At 43.9% G+C, this 18,255-nt stretch overlaps 1 protein-coding gene and 1 long non-coding RNA gene across 14 annotated transcripts in view; one reads left to right on the top strand and one right to left on the bottom strand.

The window, feature by feature from the left end:
- The window catches only part of LOC142818511 (uncharacterized), a 39,580-nt gene extending 25,393 nt beyond the window's left edge, over positions 1-14,187 (top strand). The window contains exon 3 of the long non-coding RNA XR_012896013.1: positions 13,455-14,187. This is a non-coding gene — a long non-coding RNA (uncharacterized LOC142818511). The remainder of the gene's footprint in view (positions 1-13,454) is intronic.
- Positions 1-18,255, bottom strand: part of PITPNM2 (phosphatidylinositol transfer protein membrane associated 2) — a 263,306-nt gene that overhangs the window by 55,946 nt on the left and 189,105 nt on the right. For all 13 annotated transcript variants that reach the window (XR_012896010.1, XM_075898565.1, XM_075898564.1 and 10 more), the window contains one exon: positions 2,553-2,882. Coding sequence is in view for 12 of the 13 variants with exons in the window: in XM_075898565.1 (XP_075754680.1) it covers positions 2,553-2,882 (330 nt within the window). In the remaining variant the exon portion in view is untranslated. The remainder of the gene's footprint in view (positions 1-2,552; positions 2,883-18,255) is intronic.

Below are 18,255 nucleotides of genomic sequence, written 5' to 3'. Positions count from 1 at the left end.
TTCAGATGGGAAACAATGTAGAACAGTATTGAGAGAAATAATCTGTTTTCTAGAAGGAAATTGCTTCCGCACAAATTGGAACAAAGATCTATTTAAACTTTGCCAGGGATGGTTTAAATAAAATGCCATCAAACTATTTTTATGGAAGCTCTCAATATGCAATATGGACAGATACACACTAATACAGTAAGAATAAGAGTACATGGCAATTCCTTCGGTGTCTCTTTGTCCTCATCTTACATCTACTTGTTCCCTTTCATTTTCCACTTTAAAGTTCATTGTACTAAGTGTACCTTTTGTGGCATTAGCCTTCAAAATACAATTTAGAAACTAGCTACTCTGAACTCTTTTGAGCTGAACTCCTCACAAGATACTAAGTCAGATAAAGTGAAAATAATACACAAAAAAGCAAGAGAGATTGGTTTTCTCTCTCTCAGTTTCCACTCATGACTGTGCTGCACCCGTCAATGTTGCAGAAGAAGGAGGACACACAAAGTATCAGTAACAGCAACATTCTAATGTAACACAGCAGGGTTAAAATTTTCGTTTAGCATGCATAGGACATCAAGTTATTGTAATGGCTGTATGAAAACTATATATTCCATTGCAGTAATAGGGTTAAATATGTGAGTCAGATTCTTCCAATTCTAATTTTATCTCCTAATTGTCATGTGGAAGGACCACTGTGACCCTGTGCAGAGGCAGTTAATTACAGCATAATTGGTTCTGTAGCCCCCGACTATCCCACTATCCACCCCTCTGGGAATAGCGAGCAGTGTGATTGGCATAGCCGAGCTAAATCACACTGGAATGACGTCAAATGCACTCGCATGCTAGCTGCTAAAAATAGAGTGTGTAATAATATATGGGGTGGTGACAAGAGCCCCACCTCACAACAGGGGTCTTGCTTAGGCTGTGTAAAACGGATCAAGTCTGCATACAAAGAGAGGGAGTTACTTGTCAAAGACAGCTGTAAATCTAGACAGCTCTCCGCATTTATGTATGTGAATATGTTGCCGTTTCTTAAACCTGGCATGAAAGAGGATTAAAATATCTGCATGACGTACTTCCCATTTCATTGCAATTCACTCCTTTCATCAGTTTTTCCAGTTAAAGCCACACCAGCCTGTACTTTAAAAATCATGCTTTGCTACTGGTGAAAGCCTTCAAGTGAAATCCTCAGAGATGCAGAAGAATTGCAATTTCCAAAGACCAAGTTTACACCAGGGGATAAATGTGGTTTGTTTTTTATAAGGCGATAGCTCACAAGCAATGGCTCTGTCACTATAAAATTGTAGCATGGCCAAGGCAAGTAGTAACTTTATCTCCAGGTAAGTGTGTAGCTAGTGAACTGTAGGTTCTCCTTTGTGGTTACATCAAAGGAATGAATTCTGGACCCACAGACTTCAATGGGCCACATTTTCACCCTAGGATGTTACAGTGAGATAACTAACCAACTGTAAAACACACACCTTTCTGGTAGTGCAAACCCTGCCACTGTCTTTGATGCGACTTGTGATTGATGGAAACACCGAGTAAAGATGTCAGAATTCATCATTTCCAAATAGAGAAAGTCAAGAAAAAAAGGGGTGGAAAGAATAATTGAGAGAATGTGACTTCCTACAACATGGGGGGATTCATGGGCCTGAAGTGAGTCCTTCAATGAGATTCATTGGAGCCTCCTGGACATTTTTTCTTACATACCATTTAAAAGGAAATACAAATATGATCTAAGGTGGCATCTGATTGCCATAGTCAAGGATGGCTAGAGGACAGCAACAGCAGCAAAATGCAACAGCTGTCACTCACCCCCCTCTTCACCAACATAAGTAACCTGTTTTCACCTCCCAAAGGGCCAATTATGGTTCGTAGCAGTACAAACTACATTGCAGCAGCCTGGGAGCCAATTTCATCCTTAGAAATAAATGACAAGCAATAACATTTATCGCTGACCAGGGAAGATTATGCCTACCACATTAACTGTATTTCAGAGAAATCCAAATCAGGAGACATGGAATCTAACAATTAATCAGATCAGGGCCTATTCAGTGGCTCTGTCTCTGTATCTAGTATTTCACATCAGACAGGCACACGTCCAGAGAGAGAACATAGCATGAGGAATTTAACCTTAGAAAAATTTCCATGTCACTGATGACAGGGACTAATTACCACCCCTCTTTCCATGGTGCCCTGCTTGTTTTCTTTTGAGACCCAATCATTACCACCAGCTCACAATGCCTTTCCCAATTTTCCCATTTGGTAATGTAACTCTGGTGGAATTTGCTGTCATTTCAGGAGCCGCTGTTACAGGTTGGACACAGCTGTCACAGGCCCATCACGAAGGACTTTCACAACAAACGCAAAGGCTAAAGAAGGGACTCGGCTAGTAGTGATATAAGTTTTTACCTATCATATGGGTTAGCCACGAAAGTGAGACATAAGCACACTTACCTAGCATCAGCACATTTACATCAGCACACTTCATGCTTGAACCAAAATAACAGTCGTATGTTGTTTTCCTAATGCAATCAATCCCCTTAAGAACATCTCACCTCCTCTTTTTGATGATCGCGAGGATTTGGAAGATGTAGACCACTGCTTAGTTATCCCTCTGCCAGACACAGCTTCCCCAATATTACTAGCAGCATCTGCTGTGTCGATGGAGGACATGGCCTTGGTTTCACCATCATTCTCGCTTGAGAGATCTTTGGCTCCATGTTGCTCTGCTTCATTTTCACTGCAGCTAAACTGGGCCATCTTCTGAGCCAGCATCAGCTGCACCTCCTTCTCGAGCTGCCGGATGTCCTCCATGGTGAGCCCATACCATTCATCCTGCCAGCACCAAGCCTGCCGGTGGGCCCTCACCATTACCTTCCGTAGACCTGAAAAGCAACAACATGCCAGTGACCAGCAAAGCTAACACACTGCATGGACATTATTATTTTAGTAGAAGATTCTAAATCACGGAGTTGATTTTAGAGGCATTAATTTCACATGCTGAAGAGGTCTCTCTTAGAAGGGACCTTACCAGCCATTTAAAATCTATACACAGACTGGTCAGTTCACTCACCTGAGACTGCTCTCAGCCCCACATGGGACAAATCTAGTAAAACCATCCTCCAGCCCCTCTATCCCTGGCCAAGGCAGAATTGCTCCCTACAGAATAGAGTTTCCAGTTGTTTGTCTCAAGGAAAATTCACAGGTTCCTTAGGAAAGCCATGCTACACTCTCAGAAATCTCACAACCATGAAGATTTTCTATGACTTCAATCTAATGTTACATTTGCTTAGTTATCTGTCCTTTTGTCACAGCCTCAATCATTCCTTTCCCTTCCCTGTTGCTTGCACCCTTTAATTATTAGCAACATGTTATCTAATATGTCTTCCTATCCACCAAGTGGTTGTTTATATTTGATTTCCTCCCACCCCCCCCACACACATTAAGTCATTCCCTGCAGCCCTATGTAGTGTTACTATTTATTTTGGTGAGTTCTCAGTCAGACAATGGTGCTACAAGCCAGTCTGCCAAGCACCACGGACTCATTTATTGCTGCGGATAGGATGACTCAAGACAGGAAGACTGTTTATTAGGTCACTGGTTCTTGTGTCAGAACAGTCCAAGCTCAGGTTTTGTTTGCACAATACAATGCAGTGTATCAATATTTTGTGCATGCTTACAGGTATCCATTGCCATTTTTCAAGAGCTAATTTCATGCAACTGATGCATATGCTAGGCACCACATTGTGACCTGCGGCAGGAGAGAAGTGATTAGTATCTCAATTCTGTTTAAACTTCCCCAGTTCAATTTGATTTTGTTTCACCAGCCAGATTATCTGTCATGGACTTGCTGGAAACTCTTTAACTATGGGTGTCACCGCCAATGCCTTTCCAAGAACAACTGGATAGTCAGCAGTTATAAACAAGGCTTAAACACCCAGTCACGTGTCCTTTTTTTCTTCCTTTTTTGTGGCTGAGAGGCCAAACCCAAGAAATGTTGTCAGAGGTTTTAACTGCACCATGCTGTGCTCTTCCACAGTGGTCATTGAGATCTACTATGGATTGGAAATGGTACCTTTTATGATGGTGGCAAAAACAGATTCCTTAAGTATCTTGAGAAAGGGTGAGTACTTCGTCTGATTACATTGACCCTTCCACCTCCACCTCAATACTGGACCCCTGCTTCATCTGCCTTCCCCTATTCCAGGAGGCTCATTAGCATGACAATCTGTGCTCACACTACGAAAGGCTGCCAAGCTCCTCAGAAACTCCCTGTAAAAGGCTTAGGCAAGTCTACACTGGCAAGTAACTATGCTGTAAATGTCTTACTCAGGGATGTGAAAAAAACACCCCTCTGAGCACAACAAGCTTCAGTGCTGTAAAGCAACAGCATAAACAGAATCTCGAGCTGGGAGTTATTAGCTATTCCCCTTATGGTGGTGGTTTACCTACAGCACTGGGAGACTTCTCAAACAGTGCTGGTGCTGTAACCACACTGCTCTGTTTAAGCACTTAAACTCTCTACACTCAGACCAAGCTTTGGTTTTGTTGCCAGAAAGGATGTTTTGGCCACAAAAAAGGGAGTTACTCACTTCTTGCAGTAATGACTGTTCTTTGAGATGTGTGTCCCCATGGGTGCTCCACTGTAGGAGGCGCAGATTGGAACCTTGCAAAGCAGTTTCCCCCATTGGGCCGTGCATGCGCAGAAGGCGTCTCAAGACTCTCTCGCCCGAGTGTGCTAGTTGTGCGGCTCAACTCCTCCCTTTCAGTTCCTCTTTTACGCCCAACTAAGACAGACTCCAAGCAGAGGGGAGGAAAGGAGAATCGTGGAGTACCTATGAGGACACACATCTCAAAGAACAGTTGTTACTGCACAAGGTAACTCCCTTTTCTTCTTCGAGTGATGTCCCCATGGGTGCTCCATGGTAGGTGACTACAGAGCAGTATTTGATCCAGATGGAGGGAGTCTGAGTCATTGTTTAGCGGTGGTGGATAACGCTGCTGTAGTCACTGCTGAATTGGAAGCGAGTCGTGGTAAGATGGCATAGTGTTTAGTGAAAGTGTGGTCTGATGACCATGAGGCAGCTTAGTAAATGTCTTTTAAGGGGACATTGTTCAAAAAGGCCGTGGAGGCCCTAGTAGAATGTGCTCGTGGTGGATGTTGTAATGGTTTGTTGACCAGAGTGTGACATCTAACTATACATGTTGATATCCACTTTGAGATATGTTGGGATGAAACAGGTGTGCCTCTTGAGCATTCAGCAATGGAAATAAAAGTCACTGAGATTCACGAAATGATCATGTTCTCTCCAAGAAGGCCAATGCTTGTTGGATATCTAGAGTATGTAAGCTAGCGTCTCGTTGTTGGGAAAAAGGTTGGTAACACAATGGGTTCATTCATGTGGAATGCTGTACAGACTTTTGGTAAGAACGCTGGGTGAGGTCTCAGTGTGACTCTGTCTTTTGTGAAAACTGTGTATGGGGATTCCACCATAAGGGCCCCCAGTTCCCCTAATCTCCTCACTGAAGTGACGGCTAGCAAAAAGCAGACTTTCATAAAGAGGAAGGGGAATACCACTGTGGCCAGTGGTTCAAAGGGGGGCCTGGTCAGATAATCCAAAACAAAGTTCAGGTTCCATAAGGGGGTGGGGTATACATTGTGAAGGCCCCTAAGAAACCTTTTAGTGACAGGATGAGCAAATATGGAGAAACCATCCACAGGGACGAGAAAAGCTGTTATTTGCGGAAAGGTGGACCCTTAGAGAAAGAGAGTGAAAGCCCCAACGTATTAAGATCTGGCATGTAATCAAGGATGGCATTCAGTGGGGATGCCCGAGGGTCTATTTCAGCTCTCTGACACCACTAGGAGAACTGTGTCCATTTTTGCAGTTAAGTTTTTCGCGTAGAAAGTCTCCTGCTATGGAGGAGAACATTCTTCACCCGCTGAGAACATCAGTCTTCTACTTCCATGAACCAGAGAAAAGCCATGCCTGGAGATGAAGAGTATATGATTGTGGGTGCAGCATCTTCCCATTGTTCTGAGAGAGAAGGTCTGCTCAACGTGGTGATAGGTAGGGAGGTTGAGCCGCTAGTCTGTAAAGGCATGAGTACCAAGTCTGGTGCAACCATGACGGGGCTATCAGGATGACAAGAGCCCCTTCAGTGTGGATTTTGTGTAGAACTCTGGGAATAAGCGGTAAGAGGAGTAAAGCATTATGCAGAGGGACTGTCCATTTGATCAGAAATGCATCTCCTAGGGAGTGTTTGCCAAGTCCTGCTTGGGAATAGAATCGGGGATATTTGATATTCTGGGAAGAAGCAAAGAGTTCTACTGATGGCCATTCCCATTAGTGGAATATTGAGTTGGTGATCTCTGTATGTAATTCCCATTCATGGTCCATGGCTAAGGGAGTCTGCTTTGGTGTTGCTGGCCCCAGGTAGGTAAGATGCTACAAGTTTGACCTGGTTACGAATGCACCAGTTCCACAGACAGATGGGTTCCATTCATAGGGAGCAGGAGCGGGCACTGCTTTGTCTGTTTATATAAAACATTGTAGAGATGTTGTCTGTCAGAATGCGGACTGTACAATTAAGAATTCTGGGCGCAAAATGTGTAGAAGCATTTCTTACTGCCCTCAGCTCAAAAAGGTTGATGTGCAATGATGTCTCGTCCAGAGACCATCTGCCCTGGACCACTTGATTGTTTATATGGGTTCCTCAACCAAGGAGAACTGCGTCTGTAGTAATTTGTATAGTGGGTTCGGTTTGGTGAAATGGAACCCCGACCAGAAAATTGTCCAGTGATGTCCACCATCATAGAGATGAGAGAACATTCAATGGTATGGTAATTCTCTTGTTCCAAGAGTGTCGAGATGGGATATACATGGTTGCTATCCAGAACTGAAAGCAGCGGAAGTGTAGACGGGCATGATGGACCATGTAAGTAGCTGCAGCCATGTAACTCATCAATTGGAGGTAGGTGAGGGGTATACGGGTAGTAGTAGTAGGGGTCATGGATATCGTGTTTATCAGGTAGTAGGGGTCATGGATATCGTGTTTATCAGGTCTTGTATAGTTATGAATTGTTGTTGAGGTAAGTATGCACGAGCTGTGATTTAATCCAGGAGAGTGCTGATATACTCTATGTCTTGGACTGGGTGCAGTGTTGATTTCTGTTAGTTGATTAGAAGGCGTAGACGACTGAGGAGGGTTCTAGCTATGTCTGTCATGGAAATGGTTTCCTCCCGTGACGCCCCTTTTATCAGGCAGTCGTTGAGGCACGGAAAGATGATGATGTGTTGTTGCCTGAGGGATGCCTTTGAAAATACTTGAGGAGCCAATGAAAGGCAAAAAGGTAGGACTTTGTATTCAAAATGGTCTGGTCCTAGATAAAGCGTAGATAAAGCCTGTGTGCTGAGTGGATGGCGACATGAAAGCACCTTGCAGGTTGAGGGCTGCACACCTGTCCCCTTGATCTAATGCCGGAATAGTTGTCGTGAGCGTGACCATCTTGAATTGGTGTTTCTTGAGAAATTTGTTCAGTTTGTAGAGGTTGAGGATTGGTCTCCAACCCCCCAACTTTTTCTCTGTCAAGACGTAATTCAAGTAGAACCCCCTTCTGTGAAATTCCTTGGGTACTGTCTCTATGGCCCCAATCATGAGGAGTCGATCAATCTCTTGTTTTAGTAGGGCCTTGTAAGAAGGGTCCCTGAAGAGGGACTGGGTAGGGAGTACGGTATGAGGGGGTAGTAGTAAATGAGATAGTATATCCAATTCAAATTATTTCCAGCCCCCAGTGATCTGATGTTATGGATGTGGTAGAAAGGGGTGCAAATGGTGGGTAAAAAGATTGCCATCTTGTCTCAGCATTAGATCGCTAGGGAGGCCTTGCAGACCCTCAATCACACCTTCAAACCTGCTGTTTTGTGGCTTGGTTAGTAGAAGGGCAACCCTGGTTGGAGTGTCTTCTCTGTGCTCGCTGCCTCGGTCTGGTATCTTCATAGGGTCTCTGTGGTAATCGATTATATTGTCCATATCTGTTGTTGTTACAGGGGATGTATCATTTTTGCCTATAAGGCAGGGTATCCATGCTCAAAGTGCAGAGCATAGTCCTTGAATTTTTACTATTATTCAGAACTTCGTCTGCTGTAGCTGCAAACAACTTCAATTTATCAAATGGCAAGTCGTCTACTTTGGACTGAAGTTCATGGGGAACACCAGAGGCCTGTAGCCAGGATGCCCTGTGCATTACCACTGCTGTAACTGTCACCTTAGCTGCGATATTGGCAACATTCAATACTGTTTGTAAAGCAGTGCAAACGATTGTATGACTCTCATGGACTACTGCTTTGAGGATATGTCTTTTCGACTCAGGGAGATGTTGCATGAGATCTCCCAATTTGGAACAGTTATCAAAATCATGGTTTGCCAAAAAGGCAGAGTAATATGAAATTCTCAATCGCAGTGTGGAAGAAGAGTAGATTTTTCTGCCAAAGAGATCTAACTTCTTATGATCTTTGTCTTGGTTACCAGACCTATACTGTGGCAATTTAGATCTCTGCTGCGCTGATTCTACCACTAAGGAGTTTGCTGGGGGGGTCAAGGGGGGTTAACAGAAATTCCATGTCTTTTGGAAGAATAAAGTATTTTCTGTCCGTCCTTTTGCTGGTAGGCAGAATAGATGCCGATGTTTTCCATAGTTCATCCAACGTTTCCATATTTGCCTCAGATAGGTAAGGCAATCTTCTCATGTAATGCATTATCTATTTGTGATGGAGAGTTATCTGATTAAAGAACATTGAGTGCGTGCATGTCTGGGTCTTTGCCCGGAATTTGACCCTCCTCCTCCTCTGAGTCTTCTGTAAGAAGCGGGGATCATGTTGGGGGGCGTGCTTTTTCTTGCTGGTGTAGAGTGAGCTGAGAATTACTGTCTATATGGGTCCCAGTGTTCCCAAGGTGGTCACTGTGGTAGGTAAGGTGGGGATAGGTAAGCCCAGTATGAGTGCCAAGGGCTTTGATGTGGTCAAGCCCTATACTGGTATGAGTGTGACTTCATTGGAGATGTATGCTGTGAGGAAAATACAGACATCTGATCATTGTCAGGTAAAGGACCATGGTGAGACAACAGTGGAGATTTTAATATGTGAGGAGAGCCCCTGGTTGAAGACCTTGCAGGTGATAGACCTCCAGAAGGAGAGCATGAGTATTGATGCCTGCTCTGTTTTTCAACATTTGATTGCGGCATCTCGGGTGCTGCCTGGCTCAGCTCCGGGTCCATCAGCACAGATGGCGCCAGTGTAGAAGCATGTGGCACTGTTGGAGCTGGTGCCACTTTAATTGAGCGAGCCGCTTTTCCTTGTGGCTTCACGGCTTTTCACACTGCCGGTTTCTCATGTGGTGCCGCATGAATGGAGCGCTATTGAGCTTCTGCCAGCACCGAGGAAGCACGTCCTGGTTCAGGTGCTAGAATTGAAGCTCTCCCAGATGCTTTGGTAGCAGGGGTCTCCACGGTGCCCTGTGTCTCTCCCCTGCTAGTTCTTGGGGAGGAGGAAAAGGGAAGAGAGCATGATGGCGAGGCTTTCTTTTTTGAAGTTTTCCTGGGGAGTGGGGAAACAGGTCTTTTTTTTAGGTGAGTTTTTCCACAGTCAGGAGGCATTCTGTGTCTCAGCCAGCTGTAAAGCTTTATCAAACAGGACCATCCTGAGGCGGAGCTCTCTCTCTTTTCTGGCTCTTGAGGGAGGAACAATGGTCACATTTTTGTGGTGTGTGGGTTCCCCCCCCAAACACCATATACATATCAAATGGCCTTCCAATACAGGCATGGGCTCCAGGCACTCCTCACATTTTTAAAGCCTGAGGAGCCTGACATATTTGGTTGTTTCAGGTGCTATCTCATTATTGTCTTTTCTCTTTCTTTTTTTTTTTTTTTTTGAGATGGGGAAGAGCCAGGAGAAGCCCGGTTCTCAGAGGTACTGTGCGGGAAGCCATGTTCAAATCCCTAGGGGCGATTTTTTAATTTTTTTTTTTTTTTTGGTAAATGAACGAGGAAAACTAATACAGCCAGTCCCCGAGTTGCGAACGGTCAAATTATGACCGTTCGCATTTATGACCAAAGCTCCCATGGAGCAGTCGTAAAGGTGGTTCCCGAGTTACAAACATGACCCGCTCTTAAGAACAGCGCAGTCGCTATGTAACTCAATGGGGTCCGAGTTACGAACAAATTAGTTACAGCCAAGTGTTTGGTCTGTAACTCGTTCGTAACTTGGGGAGAGGCTGTAATAACTTGTGGAACAGTAAGAGAGATAACAGACTGACAAGGGAGATATTGGAGCTCCGTCTGCTGATGAGGGTGGTTAAAGAGGAACTGAAAGGGAGGAGTTGAGCCACACGACTAGCACACTTGGGTGGGAGCATCTCGAGACGCCTCCTGCGCACGTGCGGCTCAATGGGGGAAATGGCTTTGCAAGGCTCCAATCTGTGGCTCTGTGTGACCCATCACCTACAGTGGAGCACCGACGGGGACATTACTCAAAGAAGAACTTGCCAGTGTAGAATGTATTACAGACCTTTGTTGTTATCATTATGACCAACAAAACACCATGGGATAATACACCAGCCTCCTTTAATTCCTTTTCCCCTTTTGGTCTCACTCTCCTTCCCTTAGATTAAAGGAATTATATGTTCAACACTCACTCCAACAAGAGAACAGTCCTGTTCTGTACTAGAACTGGATGAATGGTTTGCATGGAGATCTAAATCACCTCTTACAACACTAATCTTTTGAAAATGATATTGTGTTTCTCTCTGTTTATTGTGTACCTGTCATTCCAGTTCAAATACTTTCATTGAACAAAACATATTTGTATCTAACTACAAGCCTTGAAAGCTAGGATGTGACAATTAAGTTGGGAATGGCTCTTTCAGGCACGACAAATCCGCACAAGGAAAAAAAATCAGATTACACTGTACAATATGACTTATGGAAAGAATCTTTCTTGCTGGCTATGATCCAAGTTCTTTTCTGACCCCCACTACCACAGTATATGAGCATGTCACAAACATCACTTAATTGATCCTGAACACCCCACTGAGACAGAAAGATAATAGAATCATAGAACACTAGAACTGGAAGGGACCACGAGAGATTGAGTCCAGTCCCCTGCCCTCTCGGCAGGACCAAGCACCCTCTAGAGACTAGACCATCCCTGATAGATGTCTGTCTAACCTGCTCTTAAACATCTCCAGAGAGAGAGATTCCAAAATCTCCTTTCCAAACTAAACAAGTCAAATTCTTTCAGTCTTCCCTCATAGCTCATGTTCACTAGACCTTTAATAATTTTTGTTGCTCTTCTCTGGACCTTCTTCAATTTCTTCACATCTTTCTTGAAATGTTGTGCCAAGATCTGGACACAGTACTTCAACTGGGGCCTAATCAGTGCAGAATAGAGCAGAAGAATGACTTCTCATGTCTTGCTCACAACACTCCTGTTAATGCATCCCAAAATGAGGTTTGCTTTTTTTGCAACAGTGTGTCACATTGTTGACTCATATTTAGCTTATAGTCCACTATGACCCCTGGATCCCTTTCTGCAGTACTCCTTCCTAGACAGTCGCTTCCCATTCTGTATGTGTGAATCTGGTTGTTCCTTCCTAAATGGAGTACTTTGAATTTGTCCTTATTAAACTTCATTTGGTTTACCTCAGACCATTTCTCCAGTTTGTTCAGATAATTTTGAATTATGATCCTATCCTCCACAGTAGTTGCAACCCCTCCCAGCTTGGTATCATCTGCAAACTTAATTAGCGTACTCTTTATGCCAATATCTAAATCATTCATGAAGATATTGAACAGAATCACTCCCAAAACAGACCCCTGCAGAAAACCACTTGTTATGCCCTTTCAGCATGACTGTGAACCATTAATAACTATTCTCTGAGAATTGTTATCCAGCCAATTATGCACCCATCTTATAGTAGCCCCATCTCAGTTGTATTTTTCTGGTTTATTGATAAGAACTGAATTGCTTCAAACCAATGCCAGCCCCTTCACACACATGTGGTGATACATTATGCCAGCTTCCTTAGCAGAGCAATATTTGTCTTAGCCAAGCAGGCTTCGGAAAAGCACTATCTGGATGCTCATCCAGCAAAAAGAAGAGGGGGATTCTGGGTAAGGGAGATGGTAGCAATCATTGGAATTTTTAAGATGCTTCTTGTGTTCCCAACTTCTACTGCTGAAGAGGTTATTGGCCATTGCCAGAATCACTCACAAAATAATATAATCGCAGCTTTACAGATGGGGAACTGTGGTGTAGAGCTGGGGACAATGTAACCTTTCCAAAATTACAAAAGAAGGCCTTGTCTCAAGTGGGAAGTGAAAGCTGACCTCAAGCGTCCGTTCAGTAGCTTAACCACAAAACCATGCTCCTAGTGCAAGAAGGGATTCCCAGTTCTACTGCCAGATCTCAGGAGAACTTTCTTGGACTTTTAGAACAAAAAAGCATGACACTAGTAAACTGAGCAAATGTGATTTAGAGCAGTGTTCCCTGTAATCTGTGCACTTGTGTGTCTGCTCAGGAGAGATTCAAATGCTGCCCAGCTGATTAGGAAAGTGCCCATGGATAGGGTTTTTTTGTTTGTTTTTCTACGGGTGGTGCACATTGGCACATGCCTTAGTGTACACAAACACAAAATTATTTGGCACATGGATGGAAAAGATGAGAGAGAACTTTGACCAAGAGTTAATAAGAACAAATAACCCTGCAACTCCAGGTACAATTTTTACAAAACACAGCTGCAATAACCTGTACTGTTGCAGGACATACTGCAGCACAAACCTATCATGTGGTAATATGGGTCAGGCTCATGTCTGCCAAATTTGGTAGATGTAACCTTTACTGAATTACGTTCTTCCAATTTTAATATTTTTAAGGTACATCTTTATTTCAGCTGACAGAATGTTTCCCTACTTAAGTAGACTTATGTGCACTAGCTTTGCTTGAGCTAATGCACTAGAAATAGCATAGCCAGGGGTGACATTGGTGGCAACTTGGGCTAGAGTACAAACCCAGCTGGACCCCTAAAGGGAATGAACTTGGGCAGCTAACTTAGGCTACCACCATGCTAACCCCAACTACACTATTTTTAGAGTGTGGCAGCTTGATCTTATCCAGTCGAGGATGCTGAGGAGGTTGATAGATGTCATTGCAGAACCACTTGCAATTTACCTTTGAAAAGTCATGGAGATCGGGGGAAGTCCCAGATGACTGGAAAAAGGCAAATGTAGTAGGTATCTTACATATCAAATAATTGAATAGTAGATTAACCTCATGAATTCTTATCAGTTACTCGACTATTCTACAGTCCATAGGGGTGAGGCCAGCAGCTTTTCCTTTTGCTTATCAGTTAATCAAGTATACTATTACATCTCTAAAATGTAGTGCTCATTTTTAAAAAAGGAAAGAAGAATAATCCAGTGAACTACAGACCAGTCAGCCTTACCTCAGTCCCTGGAAAAATCATGAAGGAGATCCTCAAGGAATCCATTTTGAATCACTTTGAGAGAGGAAAGTGATCAGGAATAGTCAACATGGATTCACCAAGGGCAAGTCATGCCTGACCAACCTGATTGCCTTCTACGATGAGGTAACTGGCTCTGTGGACATTGGGAAGGCAGGGGATGTGTTGACTTTAGCAAAGCTTTTAATACACTTGTAGCCTATCAAGTTTCTTGCCTATCATGCTAATAATGTGGTTGTGTTAAGTTAGATTAATCATATATATAGTAGCCCAGTGTCTGTGAGTCTGTAATGCTGTGGCGTTACAGACTTGCCTCTGGGGGGCAAACTTGCTTCCCGCCATGGTGCTTGGCTGAGTTCTGTGCTGCTCAGCTTGCCGCCGCTTGCTCCCCCGCCGCGGCCCAGCTGAGCGGCGCAGAACTCAGCCGAGCGCCACGGCGGGAGGGGAAGGGAGACGTGTACGTCACCACTCTGCCCCCCTTCGCCTATCACTGTAGCGCTAAGCAGATTTCTGCACCGCTCCACTGGGCTACCGTGGGGAGCAAGAGGCGATTTAGGCTCCGCACTCCCCATGCTGCATGAGGAGCGTGGAGCCCAAACAGATGCTTGCACTGCTTGCCCCCGAATGAGAGGCAGGAGGGGGAGGAGAAGAGAAAGGGAGAGTGAGAGGCAGGAGGAGGAGGAGAAGAGAAACAGAGACGGAGAGAGAGAGGCAGGAGGTGGAGGAGAGCTGAGAGAGAGAGGGGGGAGGCAGGAGGAGGAGGAGGAGAGAGAGACGGACATGGAGGAGAGTCTCGAAAAATTCCGTTGTATGATGGGTTATTGGCTAGTTAGGTAATAGTTAAGAGCTGAAATGTAAGAAATCTGCCAAAGGCTATTCTACAGCACAATGTGCCCTGCCTGCCCAGTGCCTTAGACTGGAGCAACTGCGGGGGGGTGAACTTTTCCTGGCTAGAGGGTTACACTCAGGGAAGTGGGAGGCAGGCGTTGTAAAGCTGCTCTCAGCATTCCCACAGACCCTTTGTGTTAGCTTGACTGATGTCTGGGTTGAAGTGTAATACACTAGGCCTTATGTCTGCCCATCGCAGTTTGTGAAGGCCCGCTAATACTAGCACAGCATCACTCAACTCCTTGGGAGGGGGCTTTCCCATTGACTCAGCTGGTCCTGCTGCTTGTACCTGTCTGTGGGCATATGCTGCTTGCCTTCCCCCACACAGCCAACCGCAAGCCTGTTGGTGCCATACACTGACTGGTCGACTCATTGAATAATCGTGTAATCACATCAAATTTTAGCGATTACATGACTATTCAATAGTCCCCAGGGGTAGGGCCAGCAGCCAATGCACTCCCAGAGAGCCCCCTGCCACCTCACACTACTGCCTCTGTATCAGAGGCAGCAGCACAGGGTGGCAGCAGCCTGTCTGCGGAGGGAGGGGAACTGAGCAAAACTTTTCAGAAAAATACTGGCTTATCTAGAAAGCTCTCAAGTCATCAGCACTGGAGTACACACTGTCTGTAATAAAAGCTCTTAAGACACCTCATCACTGATTTGTTTAAGAAAAACAAAAGAAATGTAACTCATGTATAAAGGGTATCAACTGAGTGAGAATGGCAAAAAACCTAAACTTGTGAAATACTGTGCTTTGTTAATGTAATTAAATGCTTTGGGGTTCACTAATTTAATAACCCATATTTTGACTAATTTAATAACCCATATTTTGAGTGCTTCACAACATCAGACAGCAAAGCAACTGTACAATTAGTTAACAAAATGACTGCTATGTTGAATAAGAGACTCAGAAAATGCTAACAGCCTTGCTAACTACTTACCTCCTTACCTTGCCCCTCAGAAAGGTAACCAAATTTTTTCTATATTTAACTAAACTAATATTTTCTTCTCTTTCAACACTTTTCCTGAACTTTCTAGAGTACTTCATTAAAGCGGTTTCTAAACACCCCCTGAGCAATGAAAGTTTTAGTGCTAAAAAGCACTACACATCGCTTTCCTCCCAGCAATTAAGTTACCACCCCTAGTTCAGGTTTTTGGTTTCATTTTTTTTAATTGTTGGAAGAGCTCTCCTCCAGTCATGAAGAGCGAGCAGTGTAGACATACTTTAAGGAAGCACAGTCAAACAACATACCACAGAAAACTGGGAGCCTGAACTCTTGCATGCCACTCCCAGTTCTGGTACTGAGTAGTTGACCATGGACAAATGACTTTGCTGATCTATACATCAGAGGAGTAGCTGTGTTACCACGTGTGTGTGTGTGTGTGTGTGTGAGATACACAGACTATGTCTATACAGCTGTAGCCAGACACAAACCCCATCTTGTTTTTCCCCGAACCCCATCTTGTTTCCCCCCCCCCCAGAGAACAAGAGAAAGGCAGTCAGCCTTTGATGCCTTGGGAACGCAGGTGTGGTGCCTGTCCCTGACTCTACCATAAACAGAAACCAGACAGTAAATGGGCTAGCTGACGACTGGGAGGCCTCCCGTCGCCGTGATGGCTAGGATCAGTAATTGACACGCCTGCACTGTCTCAGGAGAGGAATCTTCGCTCATCACATACCAGAGGTGCCCATTGTCTGCATCTTCCCAGGTGTGAATTATGCTTTGCACCCTTCGTGGGAAACTTGGCATTCAAAGCCATTTTTCCTAACTGGCCACTTGAGACCAGGAAGAAGCCCATGTGACCCAAGGGGTATAAAGAGGGTTTAGTTGCCCACCCCATTTGAGCTCCAATCACCTACACCTGCTCGCAGGTATTGATTGTCTCCCGAGGTCCGTGGGATGCCCAACCTCGCCCTACTTCTTCCCGAGGAATTGAAAGAAAGATGCTGGCCATGCTAAGTCTGGAACGCAGGGGTGAGAATTGTACCTGCAATGTGTTTTCTTTATGTGTACACTTTGTCACTCTGTTATAAGTTTAGTTACTTTATTATAGTTTCTTAAGGCAAACTGCTTCATTTCTATTGTAAACTGCCTTTGGTAAGGTGATTTAGCTATAAACTTTGGGAATAAGTGGGATGCCCTCATTCACTTATAATATATATATATATATTGAACCAAGTTTCTTTATTTCTTTTCTCTTTCTCCTATAAATAAGCCAGTGCGTGTCAAGCTTCTGACTTGAACCCGTGCTGCTGTACCCGAACCAAACACAAACAAAAGAACTTCAGCCAGTCAAAAGGGACAGGTATAGGAAGAGCTTGGGTGTTTTGGATCGTGTCGCTTCCAGGGGACAGATCCATTGGGGCACCTCTCAGCCTCCCCAGGCTGCCCGCTGCGAAGGGATTTCTGTATCCTAGCAGCTAAAATCTGAGGTGTTATAAGCTTTCCCTATGAACTCACTGGGGCGCCTGTCAACCTCCTCCAGGTTGCCCGCTGCAAGGGACCCCGGTCTCAGCAGTTGAAGTCTCGGGTGTATAGCGCACACACACACCGGGGCGTCTGAGAGCCTGTTGGCTGCCCTCTGCGACGGGACCCCGGTTCTAGCCTCTTAGGCTGCCCACTGCAATGAGACTTTGTGTCTCAGCAGTTGAAGACTTGGGTGTAACACACATGCACACACTGCCCTGACCATTTCAACTGACAACAGCATTCCTCTTCCAAGAGAGGAATGCAAATGCAACAGACCGAAATTGTAAATGAAGCGTGGATTTGAATTTCCCGCGCTTCATTTGCATAATTGTGGCCAGCTGCTTTTTTGAAATACCCTATTTCGAGATTAAAAACACTATTCAGAGGCGGTTATTTCGAGAAAAAACCCTTCTTTTGAAATAACCCTTAAACCAAGGAGTAAGGGTTATTTCAAAAAAAGGATTTTTTCTCGAAATAACTGCATCTAAACAGCATTTTTTATCTCGAAATAGGGTATTTCGAAAAAGAGAGAGAGAGAGAGAGACTGACTCTAAGGAGACTGCCACAGGACTACTTACTTACCCTCTAAGAAATCCTACAAACTGTTACCAATGCTAAGGAAATATATTTTAAAAAGGGAGACTACTTCCCACGTAGTAAGTATTGCTTCCAGAGTTGTTAAGCAAGCTTACTGATCTCCCACAATACCCAACTTTTAATTTCCACTCTTTAGTCAATTTTCTGTCTCTCCTTCAAAGACTTCTCCTATTTTATGGAACTTAAATCACTTCACATTAGGGTATCAATTAATCACAGGTAATTTGTGTGATCAATAAACATCTTAATTGTGATTAATTACACTGTTAAACAGTAAAACACCAATTACAATTTAGTAAATATTTTGCGTGTTTTTCTATTTTTTCCATATTGATTTCAATTATAATAGAATACTAAGTTTACAGTGCTCACTTTGTATTATTTTTTATTTTAAATACATGCATTGTACATTTAAATAGATTTTATTTTAATTCACCTCATACAAGTACTCTACTGCAATGTCTCTATCATGAAAGATTTCAAAGGTAGTTGTGTTAATTGGTTTCGGCAAAAACAACAAGGAGTCTGATGGCACCTTAAAGACTGGCCATTTTATTAAGGCATATGCTTGCATGAGTTGTAGCTCACTTCACACATTTGATGAAGTAAGTTGCAAATCACAAAAGCTTATGCCATAATAAAACTACTAGTTTTTAAGGTGCAACTGGACTCCTTGTTGATTCGACCGTAAAAGTGTAATTATAAATGTAGGGATTTTTGGTTACCTAACTACACTCAAAAATAAGGCAATGAGCCTACAAGTCCACTCAATCTTACTTCTTGT

The sequence above is a fragment of the Pelodiscus sinensis genome, chromosome 15 (assembly GCF_049634645.1).
Source record: "Pelodiscus sinensis isolate JC-2024 chromosome 15, ASM4963464v1, whole genome shotgun sequence".
NCBI classification, from domain to species: domain Eukaryota; kingdom Metazoa; phylum Chordata; order Testudines; family Trionychidae; genus Pelodiscus; species Pelodiscus sinensis.
The sequence above is the reverse complement of the archived record's forward strand: the minus strand, read 5'-3'. Positions and strand labels throughout refer to the sequence as shown.